Genomic DNA, 17,434 nt, shown 5'->3' with positions numbered 1-17,434 from the left:
GGCTGGTGTCGGAGATGGAGTAGCTGTGAGCATCTCCTGCTGCCTCCTACAGCGCTGTCTCTGCTGTCACTGCTGCTGCTGCTGCAGATGCCCACATCAGGGATGGGCTCCTGGCCAAGCCTCGGGACCTGTGGGCTCCTGGAGCTGCTTGTCCCCTTAGTGCCCTGCCCCCCGCAGCTGTGCTTGATGGAAGGTGGTGGTCAGCCAGGCCCAGCTGAAATGTGACTGCAAGTAGCGTTTCAGGTGATCTGTCTGGGGAGACAGGTAAGACAAATATTTGTGCGTGCGTGTGGTCAGTGTGTGCCAGGCTGTTCTAAAAACTGGAAATGACTGAGTAGAGGTGCTGGAGCACTTACGTAAAATATCTAAATAAATCTTTAATATTTCTAATTGCAAATGTACATAAATTGCACGGCCACGTCATTTCTTTGAACACCAACAACTTTCTCTGTACATTATTACATAGTTTAAAAGGAGCTGAAGGAGATTCAGCAAACACTTCCACTTTGCTTTTTTGTTTTTAAACATACTTACAAAAAAAAGATTTTTCTTTATAAGAGGATATAAAACATAGCGACTGCTTATCAGGAACAAGTATCAGCCTAAGCAGATATACAGAGAGAGGTATATCTTAAGACACAGTGATGTATGATAAAGGAATATGTGAACATGGAGACTGCACTCTGGGGGACCGGTAGCTGATGCAGAACCACACGGCATTTACAGCAGTGTCACAGCTCAGGTGGTCTGGGAAAGTCAATGCTGAACGTGACACCCTTTTCCAAAAGGTGGTTGTTTCTGAATGTTGTGTGACACCCTCACAATTGGATTTAGTTTGTAAAGCCAATGAGCTGTGTGTTAGCCTGCTGCTGTTGTCCCCCCTCTCCCACCGCGTGTAGTTTTCCCAAGGGAAAAGGAAAAGGCAAGAGTTACCTGCGCGGGGGTGGAGCAGGGCACATGCCACATGTCTAAGCCTTGTGGCTGAGAAGTCCTTGATGAGTCAGGGGCCCACCTGGAGATGGGCAGTGTCCCTTCCCATGGCCAGTTAAGGGATCTCCTGGTGGCCACAGAGCCATACGCTGACCCCAGTACTGGCCAGGCTGGAGGCCTGGATTGCTTTGAATGCAAACCTTGGGGGGAAGGCTGACCCCGACAGCCACTGCGGGTGGGAAGGACGGAGTGCTGCATGGGAGCCCTCCCACCCACCCCAGGGACAGTGTCACAGCTGTTCCCTTCAGACTTTCTGCTCTCCAGGCAAAGGTACGTGCTACGGACGGGGCAGTGACCTTGGTGGAGCTACTGGACGCTGCTGGCCACAGGCGCTGCTGCCAGCAAGGGCTGCTCCCCTGCCCTGGGATCGCTGGGGGAAATGAGCCTCTTGCAGATCACATCTATGAGCCACAGCTTGTGGCTGTCCTGGCTGAATGTGTCAGTGAATTTTCCATCTCCCGTGACCAAAAGTTCTCTCCTTGTTCATCACAGAACAGGCCTCAGTTAAGTTTTCTATTGCATCTGGGTATGGACATTAGTAACAGGGAAAAGCCTATGAGCGCTCTAAACTTTGGAAATGATTGAGTACTTGCCGATTGCTTCCCTAGGAGAGCCCGTGATGCCTCGCTTAGGTCCAAGAAGTCCCTTCACCCTTTAGGAATATTTGTAGTAGCAGAACTTGCGTCCTGCACCCTGCAGCAACTTAAGGGGCTGGCTCCTAGGCCAGAGGATTCAGCGTGTTCTCACAGTGCAATCAGTGCTTTACAACTGCAAAAGCAGAAAACAAAACCAACCAGACTCAAATGACGATGCAGAGTGACGCAGGACTCTTTGGATGGTGGTAGGATTTGCTTAAACTGGTGCAAAAGGGGCTCGTGACTATACTGTAGTATTAGTTGGCATGGGGAAGGACTTAGGTCCCTCTGGTCTTTTGGCACTGAAGCCATAATCCCTGTCCAAAATGATGGTGTTTACAGTTCGCAGAGACCTTGGGATACTATTCAGTCTGTTTCATCCCCCTTTACACAAAGCTTTGCTCATTTTTCAGAAGCATTCACTACAGTTTAACAAAACCCCAAATCAAAACTCTTAAAACAGAATCCTTGAGGTGGGCCAACTCCAAATCTGGATCCCTGGTGTCTCTCCCTTTCCCTTCCCTCAGATCCCCACGGGAGGCAGTTGCAATCATAACCTCTGTCTGGATCCAGATTTGCTAGCTTGAGTCCACCTCTCCAAAACAGCAGTGAGATACAGCCAAATCCTGACCGAATAAGCAGCACCAGAAGTAAGTTACTATATACAACTGTTAGTGAGATAGATACGTTACAGTAAACACTGAAAACATTTACAAAAAAATATTAAGACTTGTATTAAGATAAAAATCTGAGTGTGGGTTTTTGTTTTGTTTTGTTACACTTTGACCAGTTTGCACAAGAACAGCCTCTTACTGTAGAAAGCACAAGAACGAAAAAGAAAATGGAGCTGCTCACAAAACATTACGGATAGTGGTTGCTTTGCTCTGGTGCTGCAAGCACCTCTGGGGATTGCCTCTGGTATTGCTACGCCAGGTACCAGGCCCGAGGCCACATCGGTAACCCGGCCGCGCGGGGCTCGGGCGCGCTCGCACGCTCTTGCTGGCTCCCTCGCGCTCACGCACGCACGCGCACAGGCGTGCACATGCACACACACACACGCACACACACATATACATGTACAGTTCATAAATAACAGAAACACAAACTGAAGCAACAGAACTGAACTGAGCCTGGAGCTTAAAACCTACCCTCGGACCTTCTTAGGGGAGGGTGACGTTTTGGTCCAGTTGTTGACAGTTGCAGGGGAAGGAAACGGGCCAAAAATGGGGCAGGGGGGTGGGGGTGGAATCTGTACTGTAACGAGACTTTGTCCTGATTTGAATTTCTTTTTATACTGGCTCAGGAAACTAAGCAACAACTCCAGAAGGCGTTGGCACTGGAACTTCTGAAGATTTTTTTCTTTTAAATAACTCGCTGTGGAAGGATTTAAGCGTTTCTGCAATTTCAGCAGAACAATGTGTGTTCAGTAATTTGCACGTCTGAGGTTAACCAGGAGTTTCTGACAGATCAGGGTGAGGGGGAGCAGTGCCTTGGCTTGTGGTTGAGAAGATTAAGATATGCTGTGCTTAGCTTCAGTACTAAACAATTGTTTTGTGGGTGTCTCTTTTTTCCCAGCGCTACGGAAGAGCACTGACTGCACCCAGAATTAATCCCGTGTACGAATGGAAACATGCTGCTGGTGGGACGCCTGCCCCCGCGCCCTGCTAGCGTTTCCATTCCTCTGTGTTAAGTCTCTCATGAAAAACTTCCCGTCTCTCGCAACACAAATATTTTGGAACTCAAAAACAATCAGCTCTAGACATACATCTCAGGGCAACAGCGGTTTAAAATAGTCTTTTTGCAGGGTTCTTAGAATGTGTTTGACTCTGAGACAATGGCAGATGTACGTGTACGTACCCAACGCTTCACAGTACCCTGTATATTCCTAACCTGTCTGGGTCTTTCTCCAGTTGTAAACCATGTCAGTTTTGTGAGGTTCTTCAAAGCCATCTGTGCTAGTCTCCAAAATTCAAAAGGTGACTGTACTTGTCATAAATATTTAGTTATTACTTTTCTCTGAGGAGCTCCGCTTGGGGTCTGCTGTGACTGCACCACTCTGCAGGTGTTGGCGGGGTGTGGAGACCTCAGTGCAACACGTTCGCTCCTCCAAGGACCGAGCCGCACCGGGCTTGGCCCAGGGCTTCCAGGGAACAGAAAAACGGTTAGGAAAAAAAGCATCTTTAATTTTGAGAACAATTGCGTGTGGAAGAATGCTGTTAATGAGCTTTATGGCTGTGGGGCAGCATGGCAATGCAGAGCTTACTGGCAGTGTCCTGCTCAGGCAGCCTGGGTAGTGTGAGGCTGGAGACGGTACCTAAGCTGTGCAGAGCTCAGGGAACATCCTAGTCCCTTTGACTGTACATTTACACATGGCAGGAGGAGCTAGGACAGGCGTTGAGCAGTGTATTAAACTTTAGTGGGAGGAATAGGCAGATGTCCTGTACACTGTACACTGTCATCCGTGTCTCAGAGAAATCTCTCTGGCTCTTGGTACGAGTGACCTGCTCTGAGAGTGGGAGTCATGAAGTACTAACTTAAAAAAAAACACAAACCAACAAACACACCGTGGCGGCAGGTCAGTGGCACAATCCCCCGTTAAGGAGGTGACCCCTCCGCTGAGCACAACGTGTCTGAATGTGCCGAATCTGCGTGTTTCAGCAGTTAGGAAAGTCTAATCCTGGCTTATGCCTGCACAGTGCTCCTGACAAGGGGGCTTTCGGTGGTGGCTGCTGTTCTTGTTGGTTACTCCCTTATGACCATGTTTTACATTCTTCAAGCCGGTTAATTTCCATGCAGTGCTCATTCCCAATTTAAAGAGGACAGTATTCCAGAAAATGGGATCTTTTTTTTTCTAATGCATACTGTGAAAGAAAAGAGATACAATTACCGATCTTCATGGTTCTTCAGGGCTTTTTCTTGTTTCTTTGTCTGTTTTTCTCCCCAGAAATAGTAAAAATCTCTGCACAGAGCATTCCATCCCCATAACGAACCCTCTGTCAAGCAAGAAGCTGGCCATTTCACGTAGCCCCTCGCTCCCCCTCTACCACAGCGGGCACCAGGAAATCCAGCCCCTGCACCTCATTCACAGCTCGGGAACCAAGCTCAGGCAACACTGACTTTATTTTGTGGCTGGAAGTGTGTGTGTGTGGGCCAGCGCCCCGGGGTTATTGCTTACAAAGACTCTTCCCCAATACTTGTGAGAGAGCAGAAGCTGTAGAGAGAAATCAAGTTGCCATTCACCAGGTGCCAGCTCCACCCTCCACCTGCGTGCCAGAGCCCTGGGCTTGCTGGGCTCCCCGGGCTGTCCCGGGCCCCGGAGCCCCACCAGTGCCTGCCGTGCCGTGCCGTGCCCTCCGCTGCCCCGCCACCGTGGCTCCCCACGCAGCACCCTTCTGGCACAGCACCCTTCTGGCACGGCACCCCTCTGGCTGCCACCACGCACAGTGTGCCCTGACCTTCCAGCTGCACTGCACTCCCTATATGGGCGGAGTTAATTAAACACTAATTAGCTGCGTAAATGCCCTGTGGACAGTCGCCCGCTGTAAAAGTCAGTGGCCTCACAAAAGCCACAGGAGGAAAGATGGCTGGGCTCAGCTCGGGCTTTGCTTTGGGAGAGGGCTGTGCTCCATGGGGAGTCACAGGAGGAGCGGGCCAAGCTCTGCTGCCATCCCTCGTACGGCTACATCCAGCAGCACACTTTAACTGGGCTTACTGGGCCACTGCCTGCTGCAGGCTCTGCCCAGCTCCCTTTATTTCGCTTACTGCAATGACAAGGACATTATTCCTTGCTGGGAGGGGTGAGGCGTATCCTTTGGGCAGTTTAGAAGGAAAAGGTTACTTTTGTTTAAACATTAAACACTGACTTAAATCCAACAGTGACAGCGATTCTCAAATATATGTTATTTCCTTATGCCACTCATCTCACACTCGATCTTTCCGTCCCCTCAATGTGCTGGCATTAGCATCTCCCACAGAGGCTCAGTCCAGCGCGCCGTCCGCAGTAAGGAGCTGGTTTCTCTGGGGGGAGAGAGCAGCCGTTCTTTGAAGCCGCGGCTCACACCTGCTGCTGCACGGTCTCTCTGGCCAGGCCTCCTCTCCTGCGGCAGCACCCTCCACGGGTTAACAATTACTGCTGTTTCTGAATTCTCCATTCTCTGTAATCTGCAATTTAGTTGGGTTTGTGGGGGAGATCCCATTACGTGTCTGCATGCTGTACCTCTCTTTCAGCTGAGTAAGGGCACTCATTAACCGTGCGTTGGCAGCATCCAAGGAAGCAATGCGTTTCTCCTGCGAAACAAACGGGCAGAGGGGGACAGTCAGTGCAAAGGCATGGAGACCTGTCTGCCTGTGACGCCAGGGCTTGTCCTGAGACAGCGACCCAGAGGCCTCCTGGACCAGGACCTTTCTCTCTGGCATGCTTAGGGGTGGGGTTTGTAAGTGCTACACAGCGTTTTTTGAAATCTGCTGCTATTAGCAGGCCACCAGCGTACTTTGCCTGTGCAATGTGAGGAAAATTCATTTTAGCATCCTGAAGAAAATGGAGATAACATAGTTCCTCTAATTAATTCTTCAGTTATACTGAAATTCATTGTACTGTTTGCTCTAACTGCAGCTAGAAAGATGGTAAGATTCCTTTTCTAAACCCATTTCTCCCAAGATAGTTATTCCTGTTAGCATTTAATTGATTTTGTTATTGTAAATTAATAGTTAAATGACATGTGGCCTCCCAAGATGGCTTTGATGGCAACTCTCACTGATTACAGAATCCTAAGGATGGAAGCAAGGGCTTCCGTGCTGCAGCCTGATTCTGCCACTCCTGCTCTTTCTGACACTGAACAAGTCATCCTCCTGCCTGCCATGAGCAGAAGGGAACAGAACAAACTCAGAGTGACCCAGCAGCTTGTGTGTAACTTTGAAGGTCCACGTCTGAACACATCCAACACTATTGTACAGTCTGGGATGACAAAAAGAGAACAATGCAGACTGCGCAGGGCTCACGGTAAAAGCCTCACGTGTAACGCAGGAGGCAGCAGGAGACAGGGCAGCCCGTTGAGAGCCGCTGGTGGGCTGCGCTCTGCACCCCTGTCCCTGCGAGGCTCTGCCATAGCGCAGAAGGGAACATGATTTACTAGCTTTGAACAAATTACAGAAAAACAGTGATTCTTTTTACAAAGTTACTACCGTCTCATCTCCTTTTTAATTAGCTATACAGTAAATTAGTCATGAGTAGTGACTCACAAGTGATTAATAGGGTTGTTAAGAGCAAGCCTATCACCTAGCCATGACCTGCAGGAAGGCCTAGCTGCTGAGCCAGTCTCCGCCTGGACAAATTAGAAGATTATGGGTCAGATTCTTTTCCAAGCATAGCGTTTTCCACCCATCATCTGATGCTCCTCTGCCATTGCAATCTACAGCAATAACTGAGCTTCCCACTGCTGCAAGCCACAACCTAAAGGCTGAAAAAACACGCTGGCTTTGCTCCGGCCAGGCTGTGTCTTCCTTGTATCCAGGTCCTGCAAGCATGACTGGAACATAAAGCACGAAGCAAAGCTCTGGGGACCTCAGACCGAGCCAATAAGGGTATGATCCTTCCACAAATGTGGGCACGATCCTTCCACAAACTGCCACTCCCCACATCCTCTGCGTCGCCTGCCAAGCTCCAAGGATGGAAACAGCTGTACAAACGCGGCTGCTGTGACAATAAATCACATCCTGCTGAAGACTGACTGGCTCTGTCACTGACTGCAGTTTGGTGCTGACTCACCCACGCGCACATCTCACCACCCTTGAGCTGGCACCGCTGCATGTCAGGGAGGCTGCGTGTTGTAGACTCACCCTGAAAGGGGCTGCAGCCCTTGGTGTCGGGGACTCACCTGTGCATCGATAATCTTCTGCTTGGAATCCACGGCAGCCTGCATTTCTGCATGGTCCTTCTTTAACTCCTCCTCAACTGACATCAGCCTAGGAGCCGAACAGACAAGAAAAAAAATTACGTTTGTTGGGCTCTGCTAAGCCCAGCTATTAGTCTCATATACGTCTAAATCAGCCACCCAGAGTGAATGATACAGATCATGTCCTCGTTTAGTCCTTGACACTAAGGAAGCAAAGGGGTGATGTACAGCTTTGAAGCACATAGGAAGACATGTGAAATACTGGAGAAGTGAGTTTACAGATGGACAGATGGAACTGGCCTCACCTAGCAGCCCCCATCACCCACACCAGCTCACACCATCTCCTCTGAAATTGCAGTGCTGAGGCACACACTGCGGTGCTCCCAGGACCCGCAGCTGTGTATGCCAGCACAAAGGAGACAGCCACTGGCACTACCTCTTATACACAAACCAATAATTTAGAACCAGTCTTTTTTCTGGCTCTTACTCTTCTCTAAAGATCTCCGTAGCAGGCTGTCCCAAAGCTTAAATGATACAGAACAGTGAAGGCTGACCCGTTTATGAGGGCTGACTAAAAAGCACTAAGTTGGCTTGGCGCAGACAAAGCTGAGACTAGCTGCACTGCAACAGTCTGTGTCCCCAACAAATGTAAACACTACATCCCACTGAGCAGGAGAAAGGGATTTATAGCTAGGAGTAATGGGATGGTGAGGAGAGCTTTAGCTAAACATCAGGAAAATAACATTTTGATTGTTCCATCTACTGCTCATCTGAACAGAGGAGCAAGCCTGCCAGATCCTCCAAGAACCGGGGCTGGCTGCCAGCTCTCCCCTCCTGAGGTTTTGCCTTTGTGAATCAGGAAAATGTCAGGATTTTCCTTGTCCCAGGTAACACTGATGGTGGGACCCAAAGAGTCAGGGCTTGAAATCCACCCCAGGGGCTGTAACCCAGAAGGGCAGGAAGTGGATAAATGCTGGAAAATCCACATGGGAAACCTGCCTGCACCTCCAAAGAAACCTGATTCTCCGGAGCAGGGGTCAGCTCTAACGCCAGCCAGGCTGCCTGCCTTCCTGTCATCTCCAGCATTCCCATCTCCTCTGTACCTGCTGATGATGCCCTTCATCTGGATCTCCTTATCCTCCTGCTGTCTCCGGAGCCGCTCCTCGCTCTCCTCCAGCCTGGCCTGGTACTCCAGCATCAACTTCTGCGTTGTCTCCTCCTGGCATTTGAAGCGAGTCTCATACTCCTCCAGCTTCTTGTTGGAGATGCGAAGCTTGTCCTGCAGCACCACTAGGTCCTGCTGGTACTACAGCACGCAAGGACAGACACAGGAGGAGAAAACACATGTGGCATGTTACCTAGTAGGGTTTTGCCCTTGCCAGGGTTTCCCCATAACCTGATTATACCCCTCTCCTTGCACCAGACTAGCTGCAAACCCGTATCAGATAACCCTGCTTGCCGACACCTCCTCTTCAGTCTTCTCCGCACTGCGCTAGGAGCGATGCTGCGTTCCACTGTCGGGCAGGTCACTGGCAGGTTCAGAGAATGGGTTGTTAGCAGAGTCTGGCAATTCACACGGGCAATGCAGGTTAGAGCGAGTGCATGGCAAATGCGCCTGGCATCTTCCTCACACTAAGCGCAGGGCTAAACACAGGCAGGAGAAGCTGCACTGGTGGGATTTTGGGTTTACACGTGAGCTCTTCAGTCTACAACATGGAACATGGGTGCTTTGGGCATGCTGGAAGCCAAGCATGGACTGTCAGTGCTGCCTGCCTCCTGCCAGGCTCTACAGCAGCCACAGATGTCAGGCGCTGCCATCCCGCACAAAGTGGTCACCCTCCGTCAAGGCAAGGGCAACCGGCCGGCAGGAGTGGGGGCAGGCAGCACTACCGCCTTTGGGGGCCCAGCAATTTAGACAATGCAATCAGATGTCAAAAAAGGGTTCGGTCTGAGAAGAGCTGCTGTGAAGCCAAGACCCCACAGTTGGTTCATTCAGATCAAGCTAAAAAGCAGCAGTAGCAGCAGCATCACATAAAGCAATTCAAAAATTAAGAGCTTGCTTAAAACTGGGTTCAGCTATTGCAGAAGCACAGCATTCGGGACAACTTGCTTTGCTAAAGGAAAAATCCAGCGTGTACATGTACAAACACCACCACCCCCACCACTACCCTCCCCCGGTCCTTTAATTTCAAAAAAATATCTTTGGAAATAGCCTTTTAAAAGCAATCTCAACTGGAATAACTTCAGAATAATTAACATGCAGCCGATAATTTGACAAGCTGCTTCTAAAGAGTTAGATATGGGAAAAAAGACTCACGTGAGTCATGAAGTCTATTACAAAGCCACGAATGTTATTCATGAACTGACAGAAACATGCTTAACTGCCTTGGCTTGGCTAGCTGCAGATTCCCCTTCAGCCACCGCCATCTGTATACGCACTCGAACGAAGGACCTGGTTGTGTCCAGTGTTGCTCTGAGTCCTGCTGGGCAGCCTGACTGGCAGCTCAGTCTCGGTGAGCAGGGAAGGCAGCCAGGCTGCTGCCTGTGTACCCGTCACCTGGACCCCAGCCCACGTAAACCCACCTTGCTTCCCTAATATCACTCCAACTGACTGCTGACAGCAAAAGTAACTGTTAATTCCCAAGGACTGAAAATTTATGATGCCGATGGTCTTTCCTGAGTTGCCAAAGTATTTGAGCCACGGCTGGCAGACGGGCAGGACCTGCAAAATCCTTCTGCCTGGGCAGGGACAGGCACAACAGATCATGCTGTTTTTCCTTTAGCAAAGCCTTTACTGCGGCACTGAAACGACACAGTTTGCACATGTAACCTGGAGCAATGAGGGAACACAAACGCCCACACAGTTGCACAGGAGCACTGAAGTCAGACAGAAGGCAGCTGCTTGAACAGGAAAGATTAAATACCTACCCTAGCCTTAAAATAGGAGCAGCGTAAGTGAGCTCAAATGATAGCAGGAGAGGCCTCAGAGACCGAAGGAGTCGCTCCTGTCTCTAGAACACTTGTCTCATTCTCGGTTACCATTCACCTCTTACAGGAATGGGGAGAGAGATCATGCTAATGGTGATCTTTAATGTCAGTGACTGATGCGACAGCAAAGTAACGGAAGATGCTGCATGGGCATGAGACAGCAGGCTCCTGGAGGGGGGCTCCCTCTGAGCTTGGGACAGGGACTGCTTTGCTGCTGCCCAGGTTTGTAACCCCACCACGGTCTACCCCGAGCGGGGCCGGTGCTGGCGAGTCCCTCCCCACACAGGACGGGGGGCCTGGCACATCCCGGGAGCAGCGGCCTCGCAGGCTGCCGCAGGAATGGAGCAGCCCTGAGTGCCCACCTGGTAAAAGCTGAGCCCGTTTCACAGGAAAGGGTGCCAGGAAGGGGACTAGTGACAACACTTGGCACGCACCGTGTCCACACCGGCGGGCCATCTGCCTGCCTGCAGGAGCTGGCAGGTGTGAGCTGCAGAAGGCCAGCGCACGTTTCTCAGTGTGGTCCTTCGGCATTTCACCTCACCCCAGTTCCACTGCGAGAGCAGAGCTTGCCGCTGTCTCTCTGCTGCAGACCCCAGTGAGCACCGAACCCTTTCACAAGCCCCAGTGCGTGATGTGCCAGCCTGATGCTGCCTTCTCTTCCATTTGCTGCCTACTGCTGCCTCTGCTTAGGCGGTAGCCAAGATTTCTGTACCTCTGCAAAGCCTGCTAAACGTGTGCACTTTTCTGTGCAAGCTGCTATCTGATCAGTACACGTCTGTGTATTTACAGGAATACCCAAGGAGCTGAAAACCGGTAAGAAATGGGCTGAACGCTCACAAAACTCTGCCACGCTCTTCCTGGGGCAGCCGGGAGCTGTTGCCTTGTACCTCCCAGTCCCTACGATACCTGCCTTTGGCATGTCACTTGAATTTAACAGGTGACAGTCCCACAGTGGTACAGCACAAGCAAGGTGAGAACAGGAAGACTATTGTAACAAAACCAGAAACATGTCTGTGCTGGAAAAACAGAAAGGAGGTTGAGGGAAGCTGATGCCTGCAGTTCTGTGGGACCGGGTGGTAACGTGCGGCTAGTGTGACAGAAGAGAAGCACACTGAGGAAACATCCCAAATGTGCCCATTTGTGTGCAGCGGTCCTGGCAGAGCCAGGCTGCTGAGAAAGCACCTTGCAGCAACAGTGATCAGCAAAGATGGGATCTTCTCAGCTCATGACTGCTGGATCCTTATTTCTAACCCTCCTTCACCCCTGGCCAGGTCTACTCTGTTTCCTCCCTCTTCTCCCGCCCCGGGCTCACCCAGAAAGGAGGATGCCAGCAGCCCCCCCTCTGCTTCGCCAGCAGCACAGACCCTCTCCGGGGGCATGGGCTCAGACTGAGTGTTCTGGAACTGACCTACTGACAGAGCCCCAGGCTGGTCAGGCCCCAATCTGTGTGACAAGCCATAAGCCTGAGCAGTGTCACTACCCCAGCAAAGTCACTCCAGGCCCAGTGCTGTCTCCGAGACCTGAATCTGGACTTAATTTTTAGGTCTGTTTACATCCTTTTAACGTGGAAGCTCCTTCTTGCTACATGTCCCTGCTGTGAGGCACAAGGCTGCCTGTAAATAAGACGAGAGTAAGCTCTCATCTCTTTCACAAGTGTGCTTAATTCACTTTTTAAGCTTTCTTCCCGTGCAGCTGGGGGGAGTAGGAATGGGGGAAGTAACAGGCACTGGCTGGCTTCAGAGTCTGTTGCAGAGCAGCACCAGCACTTGGATTCCTGGCTGCTGTTTTTCTTACTTGCTTTCATCAGAGGGTAATTCCAGTCACTGAGTGTGTGAAAACCTCCCAAACCTTCCCCAGCAGTGCCCTGTGAGGCTGAGCAGCAACCTGATGCCCATCTTTCCTGGGCAGGGATGTGCCACACAGCCCACCTTGTCCCCAGGGGGCTCAGATGAACGACATTCAAGGAAATCCTCTCTCTATTTAGAAACTTGTTTCAATCCAATCAGGTTTTACCTTTTCTGCTTGGCTGAGCTCGTCCTTATTCCTGAGCTTATCCCTGTGCTTGGAATCTGGGTCAATGCTTTCATCTTCTAAAAACTGCATGTTCATATTCAAAAGCCAAGCAGCAGTGCGGTCCAGGGCATTGGGATTCACAGGAGAAGGGGCCTACAATGAAACATACAACCATAACAAAAGAAAAACCTGTAACAGAAATGGTCATGAAGCTGGAGAGAGAGAGAATTTCCTTCCAAGCAAGCCCTCTCCCATGCTGCTCAAACAGCAACAAACAAGTCAGACTACCAGAGCAGTTGGGGATGCAGAACAACTGTTCTGCACCTGCACATTATTTTAGGTCAAACAGCCTCTGAGAGGCCAAATTCTTCCCTGTGCCACCCCCAGAGAAGAGACGTACAATGGCGCACTGCAGCAGGGTCCGGCTGAAAGGAACAGGCCAGTGTTCTGGACAGGTCCTGTCACCTCAGGACACGAGCTGGGAAGGTGCCGAGCTGCAGGCAGGGTGGCTTGACATGGTATATTCCCTTTGCAAGCAGAGATTTCACTCAGCTCTCCAGCCTCTTTTCCTGAGCCGCCTTTCTGCTTGCTGTGGAGCTTTCGTACAGCTAAAATCAGATCTGCAAACTGAAATGCTACCTTCGGACATGCAGATGCCTTCTTGGAAAAGAAAGGTTTCTTCTTGGTTGAGGATGCTAGAGAGGTCTAAACGCTCCACGTCTTAGCAGTTCATGCCCATGTTTGTTCACGTAGCTGTGGGAGCTCGAGGAGCACCGTTCCACGGTCAGTGAGCTAGAGCCACGGCTGCTGCTTTTCAGCCCTAGCCTGGGCAGGGACTGGAAATGGCACTGCCTGAATATTTTCCAACCACATTACAAGGTCAAGGAAGTGAATCTCCAGCTATTTCCCCTCCATCCTGGCTCATTATAAACGGCAGTAAACAGTTCCCTGGATGAACCCAAGGCTTCTGCATGCCTTGGTCAAGGGAATTCAAGTTAACAAGTCAGAAATGTCAGCCTTTCTCCTTCATTCAAACTCTGGACAGTTGAGGAACCCAGTGATCGGTAAGCAGCAAAACGGGAGTTCTGTACTCAGGAGTGGGGACTGGTTTAATCACCTCGCTGGGGTTGGGGGGCTTTCCCATGCCATCTTCCAGTCTGGTCTTCTACTTCCAGAATTTAAGTTTCAGACTTGGCTCACGAACATCACTTGCTATAAATTCTTACCCAGGTTGTGGCTTTCTGCTTTTTCTTGCAACTCCAGCTCGGGCACTGCACCTGTGGTGGCTGCTCCAAAGAGTTCCTTTCAGCGGCATAAAGGCCACTGGTAAAGGATGTCAATGAACAGAGATCAGCCTGCTGTGCACGGGTTCTTCTGCCTCTTCCCTCCTTCTCTGAAGAAGTAAAAAAGGACATCTGACTTGGCCTGGGACAGTTTGAAAGTCAGTTCAGCAGATGAACTTGATGAAGTAGAGCAAGCGCTTCTGGCTGGTAGGAATGAGGTTTGTGGACGTCTACTAGAACTGCTGCCAAATGGGATTTTGTTGTTCTCAAGCAGCATTTTAATACCACCAACTATGAGCAAGCAGTTTCATTATGGTTTAAAGATGCTGTTAATATCCAAATAAAATGCGCAGATTAAGGGTAGGAGAGGCATTCTGAGGACTTCAGGTCCTGAGAGAAACTTTGAGAGCACAACAGGGGTGGGTGGAGGAAATATCTGCACACACAGCTTGGCCAGGGCTTTCCGAAGGTCACCTGGAGTTCACTGTTGTCTTTCTGGAAGAAACTCTGCTACCAAACAGGCTGCTGCTGCTTGCAGAGCTCTGTGCCCTCTGTTCCTAATGAGTATCGATCCACATTATACAAATGCTGCTACATGGCATGCTTGCTAATGTCAGCGCTTAGGAATCAATACCCTGTGCCCAGAACAGCTCCAGATGGGGCTGATAAAACAGCCTTCTACGGGCAGCCCCGACAAAGGCCTCCACAGCTGCCTTGTAAAGGAAAGGCAGTTACACCAACTCTGCTGCTCTTTCAACACGGTACTGCTGAAAAGGTGCCTTAATGCTGTCTCTGAGCTGAGATGCAGCGAGCTCTTGCCAGTTGTCTGCTCTCTCTGGGTTTGCATTACTTTTAGAACTCTTCCTTTAGGGACCGAGAGGCCCTACTGCGTTAATTTTCTATAGGGTTAGTTCTGAAATGTAGGATGAATGAATGAGCACTAGAAAAAAAATTCATCCATGCCAAGAAAACCAGAAGGCCCTGGGTCTGTGACCTACTGCTTTCAATTTTAGCACCACGTAGTGCTAGTGCACAGAACAGTGACATTTATTTCTGTGCAGACCAGCATGGGGTCCGGGACCTGAATCAGCGCAGAGCTCTGCACGGCAGGAGCTTCCCTCGGCAGGGAGCATGCGCCTTCCTTCCCCACCTCCCCAGACGCGCTGACGGGAGGCTCCCACAGAGCAGAGACACAGAAGGTTCCCAGAGCGCTGTGGCTCTGCTGGGACAGGAGCAGCAGCAGCGGAACTCAGTTAGGAGAGAAGACCAGGGCCTGCTCCAAGTCTGGGAGATGGCGCGGGGTTGACTATGGTATGGGATGAGCCTGGGCATGGAGGCAAAGCAGTGACAAGATGGTAGTGCAGGACAGAGGCATGGCTGCCATGGCCCTCGTGTCTCTGCCACCTACCGCCTCGCGGCAGTCACATACCAATGTGCCACGCAACGGAGGGACACGGAGAACAGCCACTGATCTGTGTCCCTGTCCCTGGAGCACCTCCGTCTCAGGCCAAGCTGGGTGCAAGAGCCAAGGCACTGTCCCCACACTCAGTGCCACCATGGTGGGGGCGCTGATGCAGTAACTCAGAGCCGCAGTGACATACCCGCGCATTACAGCAATCCCCGCTGGCCCATTTCTTCTCCAAGGCCACAGGCTGACCCTGCCCGGCCCTTCAACACCCGGAGCTCGTACAGCGCCTGAACTCACCTGTTTGTGCATCGTGCGCTGCTTCATCTCGGGGCTGTCGCCCTTGGAGGAGGAGGACTGCTGCCGGAGGCGGGCGCCGCTGCCAGGCCAGTCGGGCGAGGAGGACATCATGCTGCCGCTGGAGGGTCGCTGGTACTGAACCGTGTTCAGCAGGGAGGGTGGCGTCCGGCCGCGGGTGACCGGCGGGGGCGGCGGGGGCGGCTGGTCTATCCGCCTCTGCGGTCCCGCGCTGTTCTGCCGCGGCATGGTGGGCTGGCCGCCCTTCTCCGTCAGCGAGAGCTGCCGGCGGGCCAGCTCCCCTGTCCGGCGGGTGAAGTCCTCGCTGGCGGCGGGGGCGGCGAAGCCGTGCTTGTTGGCCGTCAGCTCCTCGCTGTTGCTGTGGGAGCTGAGCGAGCTGTGGCACTCGGAGCCGGAGTCGCCCAGGCCGCGGGGGGAGAGCGGCAGCCCGGCGGCCATCTGGTAGACGGGGTTCTGGAAGGAGAGGGGTGCCAGGAGCTGGGGCCGGCCAGGTGCGCTCTCGCCGCTCGGCGTGGTGGGGGTCTGGCCCACCCGGCGCACGGTGGCCATGCCCGTCACGCTGTTCTGCTGAGTCCGTGCGGTCCACACGCCCTGCAACTGCCCAAGGGACGACTGACTGTCATTGAGGGAGTCAGACGTGCCAGACGCGTTGGCCCCACTGTCCAAGAGCCGATTATCCTGCAAGTCCACCATGGACAAACTCTTGCTGCCATTAGACATCTGCACGTCGGGCTCATTGGCCTCTGAGTAACTGGAGCTTCGGGCAGGTGAGGGCTGGGCCCCAGCAGACCTTGTGACAAAAAACAAGTCCTTGTTTTCAGGGGTTGGAGATGGTAACCGTGTGAAATCTATCAGACTGCGGGGAAGTCAGTGCGTAAGGAAGAGGAAAGGAAAACAAAACAAAAAAGAAGAGTTGTGAATGCTGCACCGGAGCAGGAAAACGAAATCACTCAGCAGAAATCAGCATGGCGCAGCGGTGCGGGACGGGGACGGAACCCAGCTCCTGCGAGCGCAACAGCAGGGCTCCCCGGCCAGGCCTGCCCGTGGGGAGGGACGGTGCGAGGGGAGCAGGGCAGGCAGGGGCGCGGGGGAGCTCTGGGCCAGCCCCGCGGCAGCAGGCAGGTGTAGGCAGGTGAGTGAGGGGTGTGCGTGTGTGGGTGGGAGCGCTGCACTGCGCAGCAGGCGTCACAGACCAGCTCTCGGGGGCTCTGCTCCCAGCTGGATCTGTTCGTGTCACCCTTTCTGCTTCCAACTGGCTGCACCCACGCCGCTCTCCGTCCCCTGCTCTGCACCTGGGCAGTAAAGCTCCTGGGGGCACGCTGGCCAATACTGGTACAGCATGGAAGACCACGGGGGCCTGATCCACGCTCGGCCTCCAAGGGTCAGAGCGAGAGCTCTAACAGCAAGGCTAAAGCCCAGCAGCTGAAGGTTATCCACTCAGTCCTCCCGCTGTAACATACATTCATGCAATATTGATTTCTTGGGGACAGGAAGAAAGAGCTTTGCAGTAGCTTAATGTGAATACACTGCTGATCAAAGAAGGTGCATTGTAAGCAAGTATTTGGGTGAAAGCATATTGTCAGAGATCCTCCATAGCATTAGATTTAAATAACTGCACCTCATGCTGGGAAGCATTAGAGACGAAAGCTCTGATTAGAGCAAGTCCAGCACCACTGCTGCCTTTCATTCCTAATTAAACTTAAATATTATCTAGTTCCCACTTGCAAACTATTTTACTACCACAGTCCTTTAATTTGTGTGGGCTCCCTTTAATTTTCCACAAACAGAAGCATTACAGGTCTGCAGCAGAGTCATCTCCCCCATGAATGAAACTCCGTACATAATTAGACAAAAAGTATGTTAGGTGGCTGTGAATCACTGCTCATCATCAAAAATATCCAGTATTATAAA

The 17,434-nt window shown here is 51.8% G+C and overlaps 1 protein-coding gene across 8 annotated transcripts in view; it reads right to left on the bottom strand.

Annotated features, from left to right (window-relative positions):
- Positions 1-357: 357 nt before the first annotated feature.
- The window catches only part of DAB2IP (DAB2 interacting protein), a 167,316-nt gene continuing 150,239 nt past the window's right edge, over positions 358-17,434 (bottom strand). For 5 of the 8 annotated variants that reach the window (XM_055801303.1, XM_055801329.1, XM_055801352.1 and 2 more), the window contains 5 exons: positions 15,506-16,379; positions 12,518-12,670; positions 8,620-8,822; positions 7,499-7,586; positions 358-5,912 (listed from right to left, as the gene is read on the bottom strand). In XM_055801303.1, the coding sequence (XP_055657278.1) occupies positions 5,745-5,912; positions 7,499-7,586; positions 8,620-8,822; positions 12,518-12,670; positions 15,506-16,379 (1,486 nt within the window). In that variant the 3' untranslated portion in view covers positions 358-5,744. The remainder of the gene's footprint in view (positions 5,913-7,498; positions 7,587-8,619; positions 8,823-12,517; positions 12,671-15,505; positions 16,380-17,434) is intronic. The other 3 variants (XM_055801316.1, XM_055801308.1, XM_055801325.1) reach the window with 3 other exon arrangements.

This window comes from Falco peregrinus, chromosome 1 (assembly GCF_023634155.1).
Source record: "Falco peregrinus isolate bFalPer1 chromosome 1, bFalPer1.pri, whole genome shotgun sequence".
NCBI lineage: Eukaryota > Metazoa > Chordata > Aves > Falconiformes > Falconidae > Falco > Falco peregrinus.
The sequence above is the reverse complement of the archived record's forward strand: the minus strand, read 5'-3'. Positions and strand labels throughout refer to the sequence as shown.